At 42.7% G+C, this 21,678-nt stretch overlaps 1 protein-coding gene across 1 annotated transcript in view; it reads right to left on the bottom strand.

The window, feature by feature from the left end:
* GCH1 (GTP cyclohydrolase 1) overlaps positions 1–21,678 on the bottom strand; it is a 53,624-nt gene that overhangs the window by 20,533 nt on the left and 11,413 nt on the right. The window contains exons 2-3 of the mRNA XM_089522875.1: positions 11,135–11,244; positions 2,709–2,764 (exon numbers count right to left, since the gene is read on the bottom strand). Of these exons, the coding sequence (XP_089379001.1) occupies positions 2,709–2,764; positions 11,135–11,244 (166 nt within the window). The remainder of the gene's footprint in view (positions 1–2,708; positions 2,765–11,134; positions 11,245–21,678) is intronic.

Genomic DNA, 21,678 nt, shown 5'->3' with positions numbered 1-21,678 from the left:
AACAGGCCAGACAAGATGGTCCTTGTGGTCCCTTCCAACTCTAAGGAGATTATCAGATGGGGGGGAGCCAGGAGTAAAAGGCATACTCCCGGCATAATCACGCGATTGCACTGAAGATTTTCAGATGATGTCATGCTCATCCAGGACTGATCCTATGAAGATCTAGGAATGCTCCAGCAACAAACCGTTCCTGGGACTTCCCTGTGTACGGTTTGCTCCTAAAGCATTTCTAGATCTTCACGGGATAAGTCCTTGATGTGCACAATATGTCTGAAAATCTTCAGCACGATCACCATGTAGGGATTTATAGACATATCAAGCTTTGTGATGTATTGTTCAATAGCCAGCCTTGAATCAGAGGGTGGCTGGCCAACTTCCAGAGATGCTTTAACTGTGGGTTACTTGCATCACCAGGAGTTTGGTCTAGATGACCACTAGGATGACACTCTCCCAGCTCTAGAATTCCATAATTCATCTGATAGGGTAAGCCAACTCCATCAGGCCTTCCCTGAAAGAAGAGCCCACCCCTCCATCCACCATCATCCAGAGGGAGAAAGGGATCCTGGCTCCATCAGGCCTTCCCTGAAAGAAGAGCCCACCCCTCCATCCACCATCATCCAGAGGGAGAAAGGGATCCTGGCTCCATCAGGCCTTCCCTGAAAGAAGAGCCCACCCCTCTATCCACCATCATCCAGAGGGAGAAAGGGATCCTGGCTCCATCAGGCCTTCCCTGAAAGAAGAGCCCACCCCTCCATCCACCATCATCCAGAGGGAGAAAGGGATCCTGGCTCCATCAGGCCTTCCCTGAAAGAAGAGCCCACCCTTCTATCGACCATCATCCAGGGAGGGAGAAAGAAAAGCCATCCAACCTGGAGGGAGTGAAATGGCAGGCCCAACACCATCGGGCCTATCCTTAAGAAACAGAGCCCTCCCTCCAGTCCATCTGCCTTGGTCTAGGCCTCAGAGAGAAAGATGAACTCCAGGACCTGATCCCCTTCCCCAGGACTCCAGGACCTGATCAACCATTCCCTTCTCCTTTTGTGTTGTGTCTTCTTAGACTGTAAGCCTGAGGGCAGGGAACCGTTTAATTAAAAGATTGTATGTGCTGTGTGCTGTGTAAATTTATAGCGCTATATAAATAAAGAATAATAATAATAATAATAGTAATAGTAATAGTAATATTTAGAGACTTTATCCCATCCATACAGGCTGTATGGTTTTTACATCTGTTTTTCTCCTTTTCATGTTAGATTTCCAATAGAACATCTAACAACATCTGATTACGACAGGGCTCTGCCTCCAGGCTAAGTGATATTTGTGAAACAGATTGGGGCGGGAGTATCCAAAAGGAGAATCATAATTACTTTAGATTCATCTGTGATGCTCAGACATTGGATTTGCTCCCTGCAGGTTCCACAGAGATGTAGAAAGTCAGATTTAATTGAGATGCTGACTATAGCAGAAGGTCATTGGAGACTAAACAGAATGAACACAGACTGTATCAATACCAACTGTGAATGGAAAGTTTAGTATATAAGTAGTGACATTTCTCTAGTATCATACCATGAGCCAGTGTCCCAAGAAAAAAATTCTTATCTTTTCCCTCTTTCCTTGACCTTTCTTCCCACCCTAAATTCCTCCATTTCACTTGTGTATGCTCTTTTGATATTGTTTCTAGAGCTTCAACAGTTTTATTTATCTGGCTTACAGGTGATCATGAGATCAATACATATCCCTGAATACCAAAGTCAGAATAATCCCTGCTATAGTATTTCCAAACTCTGTGTATGGCTGTAACAGCTGGACTTTAAGACAGCCAAGAAGAAGACGAGAATTTCAATTATTTGAAATGTAATGCTACAGAAAAGTATTTACAGATACCGTGGACTTCTGAAAAGATCAAAAAATGGGTTGGAAAGCAAATAAAGTCTGAACTCATACTAAAAGCCAAAATGGCTAAACTAAGAGCCCGTACAGACAGGCCAAAATAAAGCTGCTTCAGATCACTTTGGAAGTATGTTGTTTAAATAATGCATGCATCCTAAGAGGCCAGAAGCTGCACCAAAGCCATGCTTCACTCCTAAGGACTGGAGTGCAGTCCTTTGGCACAGCTTCTGACCTCTTAAGATGTGTGTGTCATTTAAAGTGACCTGAAGCAGCTTTATTATGGTCTGTATGGGCCCTAAGACTGTTTTACTTCAGAAACATCATGGGATGATATGACTTGCTGGAAAAGACAACAATGCTTAGTAAAGTGGAAGACAGTAGCAAAAGAGGAGGGCCACATTACACATTACATGGCTTTTGATGACTTGAGAAGGGCTGTTGTTGACTGTAGTTCTTGGATAACTCTCATTCATAGTATCACCATGAGCTGAAGCCATCTTGACAGCAAACAACAACAACAATATATAATCACAGCAGAGTTGAGAATACTGAGCTGGGTGGACTACTATGTCACTGTACTAATAACTACTTGGCCTACTCTACTTTAAGTAGCATGGGCTGTACAGAGATTTATCATTCAATGGCTTGTCAGTATATCGGCTTTAGCAAAGGCGTATCTTTTTCCAAAGTAGGAAGGCTTACAGACAATAGCAGAGCTTGTTGGAATTCAGAGAAAAATTGGATTATGCAGTTCAACATACTTTATTCGGGGAATCCAAGTTAATCCGCATTAGTTTAATTAATTAAACTGTGGCTCTTACCTTGCAAGTTTGCTGAGCCCAAGCACTTGTTTGTTAGGAAGGTAACCGATGTGCACCTTAGAATGGAAAGAGGGAAAATGTAATGAAACAGATCAAACACAACACTATTTGGCAAGACCTAAAAGATTCATGCATGTGAACCCATGCCGTATCAAACGTGACCCAGAAGTGCGGTTTTTAACATGTGGGAGAAGAAAATGGACATGCATTCACGCAAGAGTGGGAACAAGCAGAAAAGTCAACATGCTCAGAGAACTCACTTCCCAATTTTCTTTCCTTCCTGCAAAGAACGGAAGAAGCAATCAGACATCTTTAAAATTTCATGGTTTATTAAGCTTAATTCAAAGCCAAATATGCAAATCCATGAAGAATTGAACCACTCTGGATCATAGGGCTGCTAATCAATGCAATTCATTTTGGCTATGGCACACCATTCAGTAGTTCAACTCTAAAGATTTCCTGCAAAGAATTCTGAGAAATGCAGTTTGAGAAAGATGTTAACAATTCTGTTAAAATCATCCCCTTGCTAAACTACACTTGTCTGCAGAAGCAACATCAAGGCTAATTTTAAGTCTGTAATGGAGATTATTGTGACAGATCCCTTCTGTCACAGGTTCACACTGCAGTTCCAACCTTCAGTTCCTATTACTTGTCCTTTTACTATCAGGATCCTGTCCTGGATCTGGTATTTGGGCCACAAGTTGACCACTACACTGGACAAGTGGCTGCATTGAACAGTGGGGTCACTCTAGTAATGCATGACAGAATCCTTCTTATCAATTCTTGAATGAAAACATTCATAGAGAGATATAAAAAATAAAACCAGTAAAAATTATTATCCTCCAGTGCAATTCTATGGTCAAATTCTGTGGTATGTTGACCACAGAGTTGCCCTGGAAGACCTAGCGATTCCTAAAGGGGTGTTCTCTCAGGTAGAAAAGAAAGTGTTGTTTTATTTAAAGTGTTTCCACTTTCTCAGGGGTCTTGTGCCCCTAGCCCCAGAAAATATGGAGAACCCACTCTAATTCCATGAGTGTAAAGTTATGTACTGTTTCCTTGATGTAAGATTCAGACCTACATTTAACTGTTTTGCATTTTATTAAGAATGTGGCAAGACCTTGCTCCTATTTATTACCCAATGCAACTTCCAAGGGTCCTTTCCCCAACAGTGTGTGCATAAAAGAGAAAGAATGAGGAAGGGAGGGATCAATAGGAAGAGAGCAGAACATGGAAACAGCTCAGTTGCTGTGGCAAGGAACAGACTGTCCCATCTCGAGTTAGCTGAAATTGCTTAGAGAGAAAAACAAAGTCACATACTGTACTTTCTTTGAAGAGAAGAGACTTTCAGGCATCCAAAAAAATAAAAAATCTCAATCTTTCTTATGAAAGAGAAAGTAGCAAAAACTAAATTCCAGAGCAGTAGCTGCTGGTGGATCCTATGTCAGTGGAGTAGGAAACCCAATCTGGATTTTGGACAGCTTTAAAAGAGCTCTCCAGAGTGCTGAATATGGTTTGGGCACACAGCTCAGCACCTTAAACTCCATTAAAGCTTGCAATGGATGTACCAACCCACATGGGAGACACCAGCCACTATTGATCCAGAATATTCATTCTGTCTTCTGCATATACTCAACTGTAAGTCGACCTCATATATAAGTTAAAGACAGGTATGGGGGCCAAAATTATGGCTTTTGGTAGGATCTATGGATAAGGGTAAAATTTAAGGGCATGTAACAAAAGATGTAAAGGACAAAACAAAATAAAATGATGCCAAAGAACTTACAAAATCTCATCAGACATAACTGGTTCTGCTTACCCTAAAAGATTGATAGATGAGGAGGGAACTATGATAAATGGTGGCTGTGTGATGTGTGGGTGAAGTGACCAGGTGTAGGAGAGGCTAAGAAAACACACATATGTTTAAAAAAAAAAGGATGAAAAAGCATAGTAAAGAAAATTTTGACTACATTAGCAGTGATGTCAGATTAGCAGTTTAATGCAATAACTTTGCCTGATTTTAACACATAAAAGCTGACAAACATACACAAATGTCTTATTCATTCCTTCAGAGTCTGATTCTTCTCAACATTCCTTTGCGGGGAAGCACCAAAGAGCTGCCATCAAAAAGGTCACAAGTGGCAGTGAGGAAGTTCTTGCTTCATTTTGGTGCTTCCAGGAAGGTCTGAGCTCTCACCTTTCATCACTCTACTCAGAGAAGGAGATGTTCCCTTTTTGATAAGAGTAAAACTACAGTATTTACACTGACCCCTGGATAAGTCAACCCAGGTTTTTTGGGGTCAATTTCTGGACTAAAATTTCTAGACTTACACATTTCTGTTTTATATTTCACCTTTCTCCCAGAATGGAGCTCAGTTGGAGGTGAAGCAGTGAAAGTTGATGGCTCCAAAGCCAGTGGGACAGCTAGTCTGCTCTGGGGTCTTCTCTGAACTTTAAAGTATTCCAATTCACTGCCTTGAAAAGTTCCTTTACAATCCAGAATAGAACCTGGAACAAATTGACTTTCCCAATGGCATTGAAGCCACAAGTCGCCACTACTCCACAGAATAGGTTTGGGAGCACCCAATTTGAAGAAAGTAACCTCTTTTCTTACCTCTTAGAGCAAGAGATGGCTGCTGTCAGGTATCTTTTCTAACCAGTGCTTAGAAAAGTTACTTCTTTGGTCCACAGCTCTCAAAATCTTCAAACATTCAGGGAACTTCAGTCCAAAAAGTAACTTTTCCAAACTCTGCTCACTTCCAGAAATTGAGTTCTCTATGTAATGCTATATAACACACTGTGTGCAGTTGTACATGTGCACTGTTCATGGAAATGTACATGTGCATTTGGTTGAACATTGGAATGTGCAGTGTTGCAATTCACTGATAAAGCAGAGTTGTGAGGCCCTCACCCACATACCTCTGTGCTCCATCTCCTCAAAGGCTGTTATTTTTTAACTACAGTTCCCAGAATCCCCAGTCAGCATGACCAATGGTGTTGGAGGATCCTGGGAGTTATAGTCCGAGAAAGTGACTTTTCCACACTATGACAATGGGAAAGAGGGAGGGAGTTATGTTTCCACTCTGTTGGGAAGGACTTGAAATGAAGGTGGTTGCACTCTCCCATCTACATAATTATCCCACAAACAGTGACAGGCAGGGAAGGGCAGGTGAACCGATGAGTGAGACTCCAAACTTTTACTATTCAGAACGTCATTGGGGTGGAGTGCACATTTTTTGAAAAGGTTCTCTCTTAAAAGTGGAAGTGTGTATGTGTGTGGGGAGGGGGATTAAACAGAAGGTGAATCTAGCAAAATTGCTCATGGAAGGAACTGTGCTGAGAGGCACTGCTTGACCTGATGAGAAGATCAAAGCTTATGTCCAGGGTGATCAGATTTAATTCACAGATGCCAGCCCTGGAAGCTTCCCTCTGGGTGGGTGCTGCCACACAAAGGGCTTTGAAATGAAATGTCAGAACCTATTACAACAATAGGCAATCACAGCGCAGTGAGAGAGCATCACAGCAAAACAATGTCTGTTTTGCAGAGTAGTATCTCAAGAGGGAAGCTGGTGGAAGATTTATGTTTAAGAGAGATCTCTAGAAATCATGCTCAGAATATTTGGTGAAGGATGTAAGGGCATCACATATGGAAGAAGGAGCAATCTTGCTTTCTGCTGCTCCAGAGATTAGGACACAAAGCAACCGACTCAAACTACAGGAAAAGACATTCCACCTCAACATTAGGAAGAGCTTCTTGAGAGTAAAAGCTGTTTGACAGCGGAAGAAGTTGCCTGTGGGAGTGGTGGAGTAGTAGAGATAATTTATACTACCACGACAAAGGCACCCTGCTCATTCTCTAAAACTCTGGATCTTTAAACTGCAGCAAATAACCTATAATTTCCATTCTAGACTAGGTTATTTAACTTCCCCCCAAGTTTAACTTTTATTTGCTCACCCACTCTTAGAAATCCATGAAATTCCATCTGTTTGCAAATCTGAAATTGCTCACACCAAATTAGATCAAGATCATAGAATCATGGAATGATAGTTGGAAGAGACCACCAGGGCCATCCAGTCCAACCCCCTGCCATGCAGGAACTCTCAATCAAAGCATCCCCGATAGTTGGCCATCCAGCCTCTGTTTAAAGACCTCCAAAGAAGGAGATTCCACCTCATTCCAAGGGAGTGTGTTCCACTGTCAAACAGCTCTTACTGTCAGGAAGTTCTTTCTAATGTTGAGCTGGAATCTCTTTTCCTGTAGTTACCATACACAGGTTGTAGGATAACCAAGGGTTGGGGATAGCACACTGCTGGGGACACATGTGGCCCCCATGGATGTTTTTGTAGCCCTCACCATTTCCAGAATACCCAGAATGACATTGTTCTGGCCAACAAGAGAAAGAATTGCTTTTCCTGGAAGCCTCCAAGTGCAAGAGTTTACCTTTTGAATTAGTTGCAATGCCTCCTGGTGCTTTTTAAGACCAAAAAGTACCTATCTGCTGTGTGCTTGTTTGTTTGCTTGCTTATTTTTAAGTAGTCCATGGGACCCATAGAGCATCTGTGGGTATAAAAGCGGTCCCTGGACTTTCTGCAGTTGTCCACTCCTGAAGTAAATACAATATTATACCCATATCCACAAATTTGGCATTCTGTGTTCTCTGTCTACGAGGACATAATCTGTTTCTGGGCATAGACTGTTTCTGTGCATTTCCAGGCACAAGTACTATTTTTTGCCTATAAAGCCTCGTACAGTTTAGGGTCCGACTACGGGAATGACAGAGTTGGAACCCCGTTCTGCCATGCAGAACCCCGTTCTGCTATGCAAGAAGATGTAATCAAAATACTTCTGACAGATGGCCATCCAGCCTCTCTTTAAAAACTTCCAAAGAAAGAAACTCCACCACTATCTGAGGCAGCATATTCCACTGTCTAACAGTTCTTACTGTCAAGATGTCATTCCTAATGATGAGGTGGAATCTCTTTTCCTGCAGATTGAATCAGTTGCTTTGGGTCCTATTCTCTGGAGTAGCAGGAAACAAACTTGCTCCATCTTCAGTATGATATCCTTTCAAATATTTAAACAGGGCTATCATATCACCCCTTAACCTTCTCTTCTCCAGGCTAAACATGCCCCGCTCCTTAGGTTTCTCCTTTTAGGCCATGGTTTCCAGACCTTCCACCATTTTACTTATCTTCCTCTGGACACTTTCCACGATTGTCTCTTCCCCTACAAGCCCACCTGAGTCTCACAATCTTTAGAGGAGTGCTCTCTCTCCATCCTGTCTTCCTTCTAGGTTCAGTTGGTGGGAAAATGGGACAGGGCTCTCTCAATGCCTGAACTCCTTCATTTGGGAGTCAATCTGCTCCCTCTCTGCTCTCATTTCACCAGCAGGCAAAGACCTTCTTCTTTATACAGACCTTTATTTAGCCTTGACTGACCAAAGTAGTGTGATATGAAACTGGGTAATGTATATTTTAAGTGTTTTAATGGCTTTAATTTTAATTTAAACCTTTGTACTTCAGATTGTTTTAAATTCTTTTTTTAAAAAAGTTTTTATTTTACATGACATAGTACAAATATAACAAGTAGCAAATAGGTTGATAAATCAAATATAGTCAAAAAATGAACTAATTGAAGTAAATGTTGGCAGCACGAGCTTTTGTAGACTTACTTCCTGAGACTGAGAGGCATCTAAGGAAATAGAGTTAAGTTTACGAAAGCTCATGCTGCCAACCTCTTTCTTTCAGTTCATCTCAAAAGTGCTACAAGATCTCTCTACATACTGATTCTACAGACTAACATGGCTATATATTTGAATTATACCACTAACTGAAGTAAAAATAAACAGTAAAGATGGATGCTAATGGGTAGGATTATAAAGATGAAAACATCTGCAGTGCATATCGCTGAGAATCAAAAATTTGTTGGTCTCCTGTTAAGACATTGTTCCAAAGTTCTAGATAACAAACTGTAAACTGCTTTTAACCCCATTCAGGAGAAAAGCGAGATATAAAACAAACAAACAATATTTCTACTCTCCATCAGATTTTGGCAGGGGTTGGGACCACAGGAGCTCAATGGTAAGTCCATGTGAGGGGAGCTTTGATCACTGCAGATGGAAAAAGGGAATACCAATCTGTGCACTGGCTAAAAATCCTCAAAAAAGACATACACAGGAGTAAGTGTATTTACACTTGGATATTCCACTTACAGGATGCCACCATGGCCTATGCATATCCTCCTATCTCCAGGAATTGTAATTCAACTTTAAAAGTGGATCCCATATTACTGGGATGTTGAATCCACCTGAAGATTTCAGATTAGTCTTTAAAAGGAATCATCCAAGGTATATATGTTATTTCTGAGTTAAGGTTCAGCACCTTAGATAACTCCTTCAAGTTTCATCCAAGCAAGAGCAGATTCACACTATCAAGGTGCCACTGGAATTCACTTCTCTCCAAAGTCAACTTTTGGTTCGCTTCACTTCTGAGAGGAGGAGATGCTGCAACCTGTGGAGCCTGGTAAATGTGAGAAAATGGCCCCCGGAGCCTTTGATAGTGCCCCTCTCTGGTCTGCCGAAACTGGCAACAGATAGCCAGGATTTCAAGCAGGGTCTCTGCCATCATTTCATACATGATTCTTTTAAACCTGGAATTGCCAGGAACTGAACCTGAGGCTTTCTGCATACAAAGTGAGAGTTTTGCTGCTGAATGCAGCTGAGTCTGCAATGCAGAATTAATGCAGATGGACTCTGCTTTAGCTGCCATGGCTCCATGTTATAGAACCCTGGAACTTGTAGTTTGTTGTGGCACCAGAGCTCTAAATGGCTCACAAAACTACAAATCCCAGAGTTACAGAGCATTGCACCATAGTAGTTTAAAAGATGTCAAAGTGCATTATTTCTGCAGCGCAGAGGCAGCCTTCCAGCCTGTTTTCCAACTTTGCTGCAAACTAAATTTCCAGTTGGAGGGACAGCTATGACAAACAATTCAAAGGTTGACAACCCAACATGTGCATATCAGGCATAAGCACCTCAACAGAGAAGTTCACGACTCTCTTTTGCTTAGAGAGTTAATTGAAATTGAGCAACAACAATAATTTTCTCTCTTCCCAGAACTACTATTTAGTTTCACACACCCTTTTGATCTTTGTATTTTCCATGACTCTCCATTTAATCATGAACTAAGTTTGGAAAACTTTCAGGCTTTGTCCAAGAAGTACTTTTTCATGAATGGGAGGAAGGAAATGGTAAAGAGGCATAAAAACCTTTCCACATATCACTGAAGAATCCCTAAATATTACCAAGCACTGCCCAAATTTGTTAGGAACAAGAGGAAACGTTCTGGGTACCTTGAGAAGGTTATTGACAGGCTGCCATGTGTCCAGAGGAAGGTGACCAAGATGATCAAAGGTCTGGAAACCAAGCCCTATCAGAAGCTATTTTGGGAACTGGGTAAATTTAGCTGGAAGAAGAGAAAACTGAGAAGTGATACAAAAACTATCTTCTTATATATGAAATGCTCTTGTGTATAAAATGCAGCCAGCTTGTTTTCTGCTCCTCCAGAGGTTAGGACCTAAACGCAAATTCAAATAATAAGGCCTGTTAGGAGGAATTGCTTAATGCAAAGAGCTGTTTGACTGCCTTGGAAGGTGGTGGAATTGCCTTCATCTGGAGTTTTAAAACAGAGGTTGGAAGGTCATCTATCATGAAGGATTTAGCTGTTTAGTTCCCTTGTGGTCCCTCACCTACAGTATTGCAGCCACAAGGTTTTGAGTTCGATCTCAGGGCTCCAGGGTGGACTCAGCCTTGCATCCTTCTGTAGGTCACTAAAATGAGTACCCAGTTTGTTGGGGGCAATTAGCTTACACATTGTAAACTGCTTAGAGACTATTTAGTTCAGTATGAAGCGGTATAGAAATGTAAATGCTATTGCTGTTGCTATCATGGCTTCAAGCTGTGGAATCCTGAGATCTGTAGTTTGGTGAGGCCTTCAGCTTGGTCTCTCAGAGAGTTCTCTGGTGCTTCACCAAACTACACATCTCAGTATTCAGTAGGACAGAGTCACGGCAGTTAAAGTGGTGTCAAACTGCTTTATTTCTGCAGTATTGGGTACACCCACAATCCCTCAGAATGCATTAAATGGATCAACAGGCATCCAGTTTAAAGAAAGACATTCTAGACAAGAGGAAGCTCAAGTGCAAGGACATCAGACTAGAGCTTAGTTGGGGGATTCTGGGAGTTGTATTCTTAATAAATACCTTAACTAAACTTGCTTCCCTTGTCAATGACTGATTGCCTCCTGGGTCACATCTGCTGGATTTGCTAGTTAATCCCAAAGGGACTTTGCAAGCCAGAAGTCGGAAACACTGGTTTTCATGTTTGTGTTCCACCAGGGAAAGGAGGAAGAGAAAAGTTTGTAAAAATTACCTTTCCAACGAAAGGAACCAGATGATGTTCACACATTGAGAACATGTCTATGTCCTTCACAATCACCATCTCATCATGGTCTTCATCAAATATGGCATCATTAAGTACATCTGAAATCAAGGAAACCACATCAGTCACAGGATTAATATCTATTAACATTTATGTCTGAGGCTGGCTCCTTCTGTCATATGCTCCCAATTTGTTTTTATATGCTTATTTCAAGAATTTGTAAACTGAAGTTCCATCCCAGAAAAAAAATGATCTCAGAGTAATATGTGTTTTTTTAAAAATTGAAATCAACAATACCAAAATGGGCAAAATTTAACAATTAGAAATGTAGCCAGAGGGGAATAAAATATCTGAAGGGACTTTGTGTAGAAGATGGAGCCTGCTTGTTTTCTGCTGCTCCAGAGACTGGAACATGAACCGATGGATTCAAATTACAAGAATGAGATTCTACCTAAACATTAGGAAGAACTTCTTGATTATAAGTACTGTTTGACAGTGGAATAGACTTCTTTGGAGGTGGTGGAGTCTCCTTCTTTGGAGGTTTTTAAACAACACTTGGATGAGCACCTTTCAGGAGTGCTTTGATTGTGCATTTTGCATGGCAGAATGGGCACCTTGTGGCCCCCTTCCAAAACTAAGACTCTATGAAAGCATATTGTTTTGTCTATCATGAATCTTCTGCCTATCAACAGAAGCCAAATGGGTAACTTTAACTAGTCGTTCCCAAAAATGTACCTCCAGAGGTCTGTCTCCAGATGGTATAAAATTCTTTTCCTTGGGAATAGAAGCCTCTTATGATGATACTAATGCAGATTCTATAGCCTGAAAATTCATGACTTTTGTCTCTTCTTTTTCTTCTACTACTTCTGCTACTGAACCTCCCTTCTCCAAAATGCTTGGGACCAAAAGTATTTCGGATTGCTAATTGTTTGGATTTTGAAAAATTTGCATATACTTCATGAGATATCTTTGGTAATGGGACCCAACTCTAAACATAAAAATCATTTATGTTTCATTTACACCTTATACATATAGCCTGATGGTAATTTTATACACAATATTTTAAATAATTTTATGCATGAAACAAAGTTTGGTTAAACTGAACCATCAGAACGTAAAGGTATCACTATATAAATCACTCATGTGGGCAATTTTGGATTTTGGAGTATTTTGGATTTCAGAATTTCTGATAAGGAGTCTCAACTTGTAGAAGAATATCCATAGGTAGGTAGGTAGGTAGGTAGGTCTGTCTATCTGTCTATCTATCTATCTATCTATCTATCTATCTATCTATCTATCCATCCATCCATCCATCCATCCATCCATCTATCTATATATCTATCATCTATCACCACCACCACCACCACCACCTAATTCTTCCCTTTTTGCTCTAAAATGATTTTGATTTTATTTAAAAAACATATATCATGGCTTTCCTTTTCGTGAGACCAAATTCAGACATGAAGTCCACTAAATTTCTACTTCACAATAACCAGACTTTTGACTTTAAAATGACAGTCCAAATGTGGTGTCAAAGTACATGTAAAGCAGAATGTGTATTCCTTGGGCCAAGATTCCAGATGTGTTTAGGAAACATTAATGGGTGGGTGAGTGAAACCACCATGGTTTCAGGCTGTTTTCTGTTGGAACATAGTCCCAGAATTGGCCCAAGGGGCTTAGCCAATATGCTGTACTAGTCTGAATGTTGGACTAGAAGTCTAGAAGACCAGGGTTTGAATCCTAGCCATGGAAACCCACTGGTTAACCTTAGGCAAGTCATACTCTCTCAGCCTCAGAGGAAGACAACAGCAAACCCTTTCCCCTACAATAAACAAATCTTGTCAAGAAAACCCCGTAATAGGGTCAATTGGAAATGATTTGAAGACCCACCACAAGGGTGGGGGGTTAGAGGAATCTCTACAGGGGCCTCAAGACCCACAAAAGTGTGGTTTAGGGCACATGCACCCATAGGCCTGACTTCCCCACCTTGATCTAAAAGTTTTCTCCCATCTTGGATAGCTGCCCTGGTCCTTCATAAGTAAGAAGTGTTGGGGAGGGGGGATGCCTATGAATAAATATGTAGTTTGACCTCATTTTACACTTTCTACACAGTTCATGGATACCTTTAAAATAGCCTGTCTGATTAAGAACAAAGGGGAGCAGGGCATCAAAAGGTTCATTGCCGTCTCCAAGCGACTAAAGAGCCAATATAAAAATTCAACAGCTGTGCCAGCCGCCTTGTCTTTTATAGCTTCCTCTGACACACAGAGAAAGCTCCATCCACCCCTCTTTCAAAAACCATATATATTCCTATGCGCCGCTATTTGGATCTGATAGTGATATGTTATCAAGGATGGTTTTAATTTCCTGTACTCAGACCGACTGACGCAGGTATCCCTGGCGACCATGACTGGAGGATCTCTGCTTGTTTTGTTGTGTTTTGTCCGATGAAGGGACTTGAGAGGGTGGGATGTGAATGGAGAGGATGCTATTTTTCCCGGTCAACAGAGCAATGAGTCTGCTCTGGGTTTTGGTCTGAATTTTACAGCCATCACCCCCAAATGTGTGCAGCATCTTGAATAGCTCCTCTAAAGTTTGGATGGAAGCTCAGAGCAAATTCACTGCCGAAACTCACATAGAAACCACTGGCCCCTAATGCATTCAGATGATGATGGTGATGATGATTTATTTCTTACCCATGGATTGAAGTGGGGAACAACAACGGGCCAACAAATATGCATCAGTTAGGAACACAACATCAATTAAATCATACATCAGTTTAAAAGAACAAACAAGACAAGTATTAAATTCATTGTTTAAAATTTACACTTCTAAAAATCTTCTGGAAAGGCCTGCCAGAACAGACTAGTCTTCAATGCTGTTTTAAATTTGGAACAGATATTCAGCTGTCGAATCTCTTCCAGCAGGCCATTCCACAGTCCAGGGGGGAGCTGAAGAAAAGTCCTCTGGGTGACAGTTGCCAACCTAGTCCTGGCTGACTGGAGTAAATGTCCTCCAGAGGACCTGAGTGTATGAGGTGGATTATAAAAGAAAAGATGATCCCATAAGCCACCTGGACCCAAACCATGTAGGGCTTTAAAGGAAATAACCAACAGTTTGTACCTTGTCTGGAAACTAACTGGCAGCCAGTGAAGTGATTTTAATATTGGTATAATGTGATCAGTCCTGAGTGTCTCAGTTATCAGTCTGGCTGCCATGTTCTGAACTAATCAAACTTTCCAAATTGTGTACAGATGTAGCCCAATGAATAGTGCAGAAGGGCAAGCATGATGAAGTGAGTCTGTCCTCATGCCCCTTCCCCTAAGCCACGTACAAACAGCCATGATCATCTTCATTTCCAACCATCTTTGGATTCAGTCCTACAGAGCAAATCCTGGGAAAGTTACTTTTTGCAGTACAACTCTCTCTCAAAAGTTGTGAACAAGTACCTTTCCCTTAGAGACCTGATTGGTGCTGATGATGGTTTCTGCTCCTTTCCTCATTTACCCATACATAAACACACACACACACACACACACTACAGAATACCACAGAATTAATGCAGTTTGACACTCCGTCGCTATGATATTCTGGGATTTGTAGTTTGTTGTACCACCAGAGCTCTCTGACAGAGAAAGCTAAATATCTCACAAAACTACAAATCCTAGAATTCTGTAGCATTGAGCCATGGCAGTTAATGTGGTGTCAAACTGCATTAATTCTGTAGTGTGGCAAAAGCCATACAGTCACACAGCAAACCCCATTTTTCCTCTCCTGTCTTTGTCTTGGATGTCTTACATAGACTGTTGATGAAGACAGAAAGGTGTGACCCTAAACCTAAACGAAATGTTGCAAAAACAAAAAAAGTCTAGGAGAAAAATAGAATAACTGAAAAAGATAGCTCAGTTTTATTAAGTTCAATATACAAAGAATAACAGATCAGAAATGTTGTCAAACTATCAGGCAAGCAAAAATCATATGAGGGCTGTGTGCTAGGCCTGAAGGTGAAAACAATGAGGAATATAAAATGTCTTGTATAAAATACAAGTATTGCCTGTATGTGCAAAGCTAAAACCCATACATCCCAACCAATGAACAATGTAAATAGAATGTCAGACAGTCAAGAGTACAAATAAGGCTTAGAGCACTTCCAAAAGAACATATGGAAGGGACAACAATACAAGCCAACAACAGATAAAATTGTTTGAAATAAAACCAAACGCGTTTTGACATGCGTCTTCTTCAGTGGTAAAAGTTTGGCTGTTATAACAGCATGAAGATCTATCCATTTGTGTGGATACATCCAGTGTAAGTAAGTAGTTAATTAGCCAATGTGAGCTGTATCCTGGATGTCCCACAAACTTGTAAGGCTATCATAGACTGTACCTTGGGTTTTGGATCCTGTAATGGGGAGAAAAGCGGGGTATAATTCAAATTGATATAGATAAAAATAAATTTTCTGGACAGAGACCATAACCATTTGTTTGTTTTAAAGTGTTTTAAACACTTTTATCTTTTTAAATGGTATTTTATTCTTTTAACATGAAATCTGTGTAATAATTCAATCTTATTTCAATGTACCACTTTTGTATGTTTTTAACTGTACTATTTTGTAAGCTGCTTTGAGTCCCAGTTTTGGGGAAATGGTGGGAGATATTACTAATTCCTGAATGTTGCCTGGCACACATGTATCACTACAAGCTATACACAGGTTGAGTATCCCTTATCCAAAATGCTTCGGACCAGAGGTGTTCAGTATTTTGGAATATCTGTCTTTGTACATACATAATGAGACATAATGAAGCTGGAGACATAATGAGACTGACGATCTGTGAAATGGTGGGAATCCAAGTATAGTGCTTGGTATGAATCCACACCTCTTGCCACTTGACATATCCTCACATCTCTCCAGCCACATCTCTCTCAAGCTTGCAAATACAGTACAGGTACAGAACTCAAAGGTTTTGGCTTTTGGAGTATTTTGGATTTTGGAATTCCAGATAAGGGATACTCAGCCTGCATATGTGTGTGTGAATGGGAACCTTCATAGAGGGGTCAATATGCAAACTTGGAACAGAGAATCCTGACTTCAAACCATTGCTTAGCAATGCCAGTCAAGTGGAGAGTTATAGGCTCTCAGTCATCTCTATCTGCAAGTTTCTTTACTCACTGAAAGTGTGAGAGTTATAGATACAGCAAAAAGACTCTATTGTTTGAGAGCACTGAATCCACACACTGGATCTTACAAGAGAGGTGGGACTTTTCCAAAGTGCTGAACTCTATTCCCAGAACCATGGACAGCTCCCACAAAGTCAGAGTGGCTCCCATAAAAACCTGCATGGACTCATTTCCCCCTTAAACCAGTGGTGGGCAAAGTGTCACACATGGGCCACATGCAACACTTGGGGACCAGGAGGGTGGTCCCTGAAGCTCCCCAAAACCCCCAGATTCAAAAATATTAAAGCTGATTTTTGGGCTTTTTTTTTTTTTTTTGGACTCAAAAGTGCCCAAACTACAGTAGTTTGTTTTCCCTTACTCTCCAAAGTCCTTCCAAAAAACACAAGTCAGCAGAAAACTGGCCAAAATGGATGCCAGAAGTAACACTGCATCATTTCAGCTAAGCCAAAATGTGCCTTGGTGGGCTTCTGGGTGGAAAAAATGGGTCTCACCCCCTACACAGTTGCCCACCTTAGTTTTAAACTATGGAAACCACAGCCACCTGGATAGAGTGGCACAGCAAAGTTAGGATGGCTCTATGATTATCTATTATTGTTGTCATAAATGGACACTGAATGTATCTTCTAGATCAGGGTTACACAAAGTATAGCTTCCAAGACTGATTTTGTTTACTCTGACACCTCCTTCCAGACAAAAAAGAATAAACTACCTGTCATAGAGGTCACTAGAAGTGGAGATTTATCTATTCTCCTTCTTCTGTCAGTGCTATCATTGTTTAGGATGGAGGGGACAGGCTGTGCTCAAGGAAGGTGTAATTGGGAAGGGGGGTGTTATGACAATTGGGATTCTGCTCAAGGAGCTCCTATAGATGTAGTGCGGGGCATGGGGAGATACAGCGGTAGGAGGGTGGAATTGAAGCATAAGGGAAGGCAGGATCGATGCTTAATACCTATCCTGCCTTCCGTCCACCCTGCTAACCCTAGAGAACCGAGGGTCAGTCCAACCGTACCACAATCTCTTTCTCTGCTCCTATGCAATGCCAGGTCGATTAAGAACAAAGCCCACATAATTCAAGATCTTCTAGAGGAAAACAACCCCGACCTGGCTTGCATCACAGAAACCTGGCTGGGGGCTGAGAGTAATGCAGTCTGGGCCCAGGCCCTTCCAGCTGGGTACACTGTCAAGGAGCAGGTCAGAGATTGTGGGCGGGGGGGAGGGGTTGCCTTAGTCCATAAAAGTACTCTCACTTTGACTAGGGAACCTGTCCAGAAAACAGACCACACTGAATGTATTTACCTGACCCTGAGGGCTAGGGACAGTCTGGGGATTCTGTTGGTCTATGGTCCACCCCATGGCCTAACAGACTCCCTGGCCGAGCTGACACAGCTGGTCTCGGAGCTGGCATTGGAGTCTCCCAGGCTTCTTGTGCTGGGGGACCTCAACATCCCTTTCGAGGCTGGCTCACAAGAACTAACAGGTGCAGCTCGGGAGTTCATGGCTTCCATTACGGCCATGGGCCTCTCCCAATTAGTCTCAGGTCCAACACATTATGCATATAATACGCTCAATGTAGTCTTTAGTACGGATCAGGGAAGTCTGTGGGCAGAGGTCCTGGGGACCTCTGCTCTGTCATGGACGGACCATTTCCTAATCAAGGTGCGACTGAAGGCAACCACCCAATTCCTTCCTGGGGGTGGAGGACCTATTAGAATGGTCCGCTCTCAAAGGCAGATGGAACCCAAAAGGTTCCAGGAAGCCTTAGAGGAATTTATGGTTGGATCTGATAGCGATTCTGTTGATGCCCTGACGGATACATGGGACAACGATCTTACCAGGGCTATAGACATCATCACTCCCGAGCGTCCTTTCCGGCCCGCTCCTAACAGAAAAGCCTGGTATATGGAAGATCTTTGGGAAATGAAGCGGGCTGTGCAACGACGAGAGCGCTGCTGGCAGAGACATCAGCGCCTAACCGACAAGACATTACATCAGTCTTTTGAAGTCCTATGGAGTGGCAATAAGTGCAGCAAAGACTTCTTTCTATGCTGCACGTATTGCATCTGCAGAATCTCGTCTGGCAGAGCTGTTCAGGGTGGTGAGGGAGTTGACCCAGCTACCACCCACCCTGAACCCTATGTTGGAACGAACAAAAGCCTGCTGTGACAACTTTAATAACTTCTTCACAGATAAAATCTCTCCGATAAGGGCTGATCTTGGTGCTGGCATTAAAACAGAAACAATAGGAGAGGTATCCAGAGCTTCTGTGGACTCTATTAAGCTGGATCACTTTGAGTTTGTAAATACCGATGAAGTGGACAAGCTCCTTGGATGTGTAAAGAAGACAACGTGCTCTCTCGATCCCTGCCCTTCTTGGTTGACCGCCCAGGGAGGAGATGCCGTAACTACATTGTTACGATTAATAATCAATGCATCCTTCTGGGAGGGAAAATGTCCATCCAAACTGAAATTAGCAGTGGTTAAACTGCTACTGAAAAAACCCTCCCTGGACCCCCTGGTGAGAAATAATTATAGACCGGTCTCCCTGCTGCCATTCTTGGGCAAGGTGATCAAGAGAGCGGTTGCCTTCCAACTCCAGGCTGTCTTGGATGAAACTGATTATCTGGACCCATTTCAAACTGGCTTCAGGATGGGATATGGAGTTGAGACTGCCATGGTTGCCTTAGTCGATGATCTCCGTCTGGGCACCGACAGGGGAAGTGTGACCTTGTTGGTGCTCTTGGACATCTCAGCGACTTTCGATACCATTGAACATGGTATCCTTCTGGAATGCCTGAGGGAGCTGGGTATCGGGGGCACTGAGCTCCAGTGGTTCCAATCCTACGTCTCAGGCAGATTCCAGGTGGTGAAGCTGGGGGACACTTGCTCCTCTAAGAGGGAACTGAAATCTGGTGTCCCTCAAGGAGCTATTCTGTCCCCCATGATGTTCAACATTTACATGAAACTGCTGGGAGAGATCATCCGGAGACATGGGGCATGGTGTTATCAGTACGCTGATGACACCCAAATATGTTTCTCTAGGTCTCTGACTGATACAGGGACTAAGGATGGCATCTCTCCTCTGAATGCCTGCCTGGAGTTGATAATGGGCTGGATGAGGGAAAACAAACTCAGACTGAATCCAGAGAAAATGGAAGTACTTGTGATAGGTTCCTCGGGCCTAAGGAAGGAAATTTGCCAACCTGTCCTGGATGGGGTCACACTTCCCCTAAAGGATGAAGTTTGCAGTTTAGGAGTACTTCTGGACTCGTCTCTACAATTGTCATCTCAAGTAGATGCGACGGCCAGAAGTGCCTGCTATCAACTTCGGTTGATACGCCAACTGCGACCCTACCTAGACTGAAGGGACCTTGAAACGGTGGTACACGCTCTGGTAATCTCTCGTCTAGATTTCTGTAATGCGCTTTACATGGGGCTACCCTTGTACCAAGCTTGGAAGCTTCAGTTAGTGCAAAATATGGCAGCCAGATTGGTCACTGGTTCATCAAGGTTCGATCATATTACACCTATCTTAAAAGATCTTCACTGACTCCCTATTTGCTTCTGGGCACAGTACAAGGTGTTGGTTATTACCTATAAAGCCCTACATGGCTTGGACCCGAGTTACTTACGGGACCACATGTCCCTATATAATCCGCCCTGCACTCTTAGAACATCGGGTAAGAACCTATTGGAAATAGCAACCTTTAAATTTGTTGCTACTTCGCAAAGGGCATTCTCATCAATGGCTCCAAGACTTTGGAATAGTCTTCCTGAGGAGATCTGCTCGGAGGCCTTGCTAGAAATATTTAGAAAAGCAGTTAAAACCAAACTTTTTAGCTGAGCATACCCTACCTGATTTGAATACCCCCCTGATATGATATGAATGACTTGCCCTCTCTGTGTATGATCCCTGCCTAGCTTGTTGATGCTAGGGATGAAAGGGATCTAGGAGTCCAAGTAGACCATAAGTTGAACATGAGTCAACAATGCGATGCAGCAGCTAACAAGGCCAATGCAATTTTAGGCTGCATCAATAGAAGTATAGTGTCTAGATCAAGGGAAGTCATAGTGCCACTATGGCGGGTTACATACCGCCATGAAAGTACGCGCAGAGCGCGTACTAGGGTTAGGGAGGTGCGGTACTTCCGCATCTCCCTAACCCTAATACGCGCTCTGCGCATAAAAAATGACGGCGGCCGTTCCAGACAGCCGCCGTCATGAGGACATCACGGCCGCGCTGCCTCTACATGGTGCCTAGGTGGCCCTTTGCGTGAACCAGGAAGGAGCTCCGTTTCGGAGCTCCTTCCTGGTTTGAGGTGCCGCTTTGCTTCGCTGGGCGCAGCCTTCAGACGGCTGCGCCCAGCGAAGCAAGCGAGAAAGGGGCCAAGCGGCTCCTTTCTCCTCCTCCCCGCCACCGCAGGGTGTCCTTGGGACTTGAAGCCCCAAGGACACCCCTTTTCAGGCTGCGGGGAAGCGGCGTTTTGCCGCTTCCCTGCAGCCTGAAAAGCGGCGGATCGGGGCCTCAGCGGCTGCCGTTCTAGCAGCTGAGGCCCCGATACAGCGGGGAAAGGGGCGGGTGCAGCCCGCCCCAAATGGGCGGTCTATAACCTGCCTATATTCTGCTCTGGTCAGGCCCCACCTGGAATATTGTGTCCAGTTCTGGGCACCACAATTCAAAAAGGACATTGAGAAACTGGAGCGTGTCCAAAGGAGAGTAACTAAAATGGTGAAAGGTCTGGAAACCATGCCCTATGAGGAACGACTTAGGGAGCTGGGGATGTTTAGCCTGGAGAAGAGAAGGTTAAGAGCTGAATTAATTATTTGAAAGGATGTCATATTGAGGAGGGAGCAAGCTTGTTTTCTGCTGCTCCAGAGAACAAGACCCAGAACAATGGATGCAAGCTACAGGAAAAGAGATTCCACCTCAACATTAGGAAGAACTTCCTGACAGTAAGGGGCTGTTTGACAGTGGAACAAACTCCTTTCTCAGAGTGTAGTGGAGTCTCCTTCCTTGGAGGTCTTTAAGCAGAGGCTAGATGGCCATCTATTGGGGATGCTTTGATTGGATTTCCTGCATGGCAGGGGGTTGGACTGGATGGCCCTTGTGGTCTCTTCTAACTCTACGATTCTATGATTATTATTATTATTATTATTATTATTATTAAATAAGTCATAACCATATGTTTAAAGGGTTTTCAAAATCAGAAGTGGTTTGGGTGTTTGCTTTTTTACATTTCGACAATTTTTCAAAGTCCTTGTGGCCCCCAGCAGATTCAAAGGTTAAAAGAAATTGGCCCCCGAACCTGTCAAAATTGTTGACCTGTATTCTAGACAATTCATCTTAATCCAATTACCAC

The sequence above is a fragment of the Sceloporus occidentalis genome, unplaced genomic scaffold (assembly GCF_023333645.1).
Source record: "Sceloporus occidentalis isolate IW3139 unplaced genomic scaffold, rSceOcc1.0.p SCAF_4, whole genome shotgun sequence".
Taxonomy (NCBI): domain Eukaryota; kingdom Metazoa; phylum Chordata; class Lepidosauria; order Squamata; family Phrynosomatidae; genus Sceloporus; species Sceloporus occidentalis.
The sequence above is the reverse complement of the archived record's forward strand: the minus strand, read 5'-3'. Positions and strand labels throughout refer to the sequence as shown.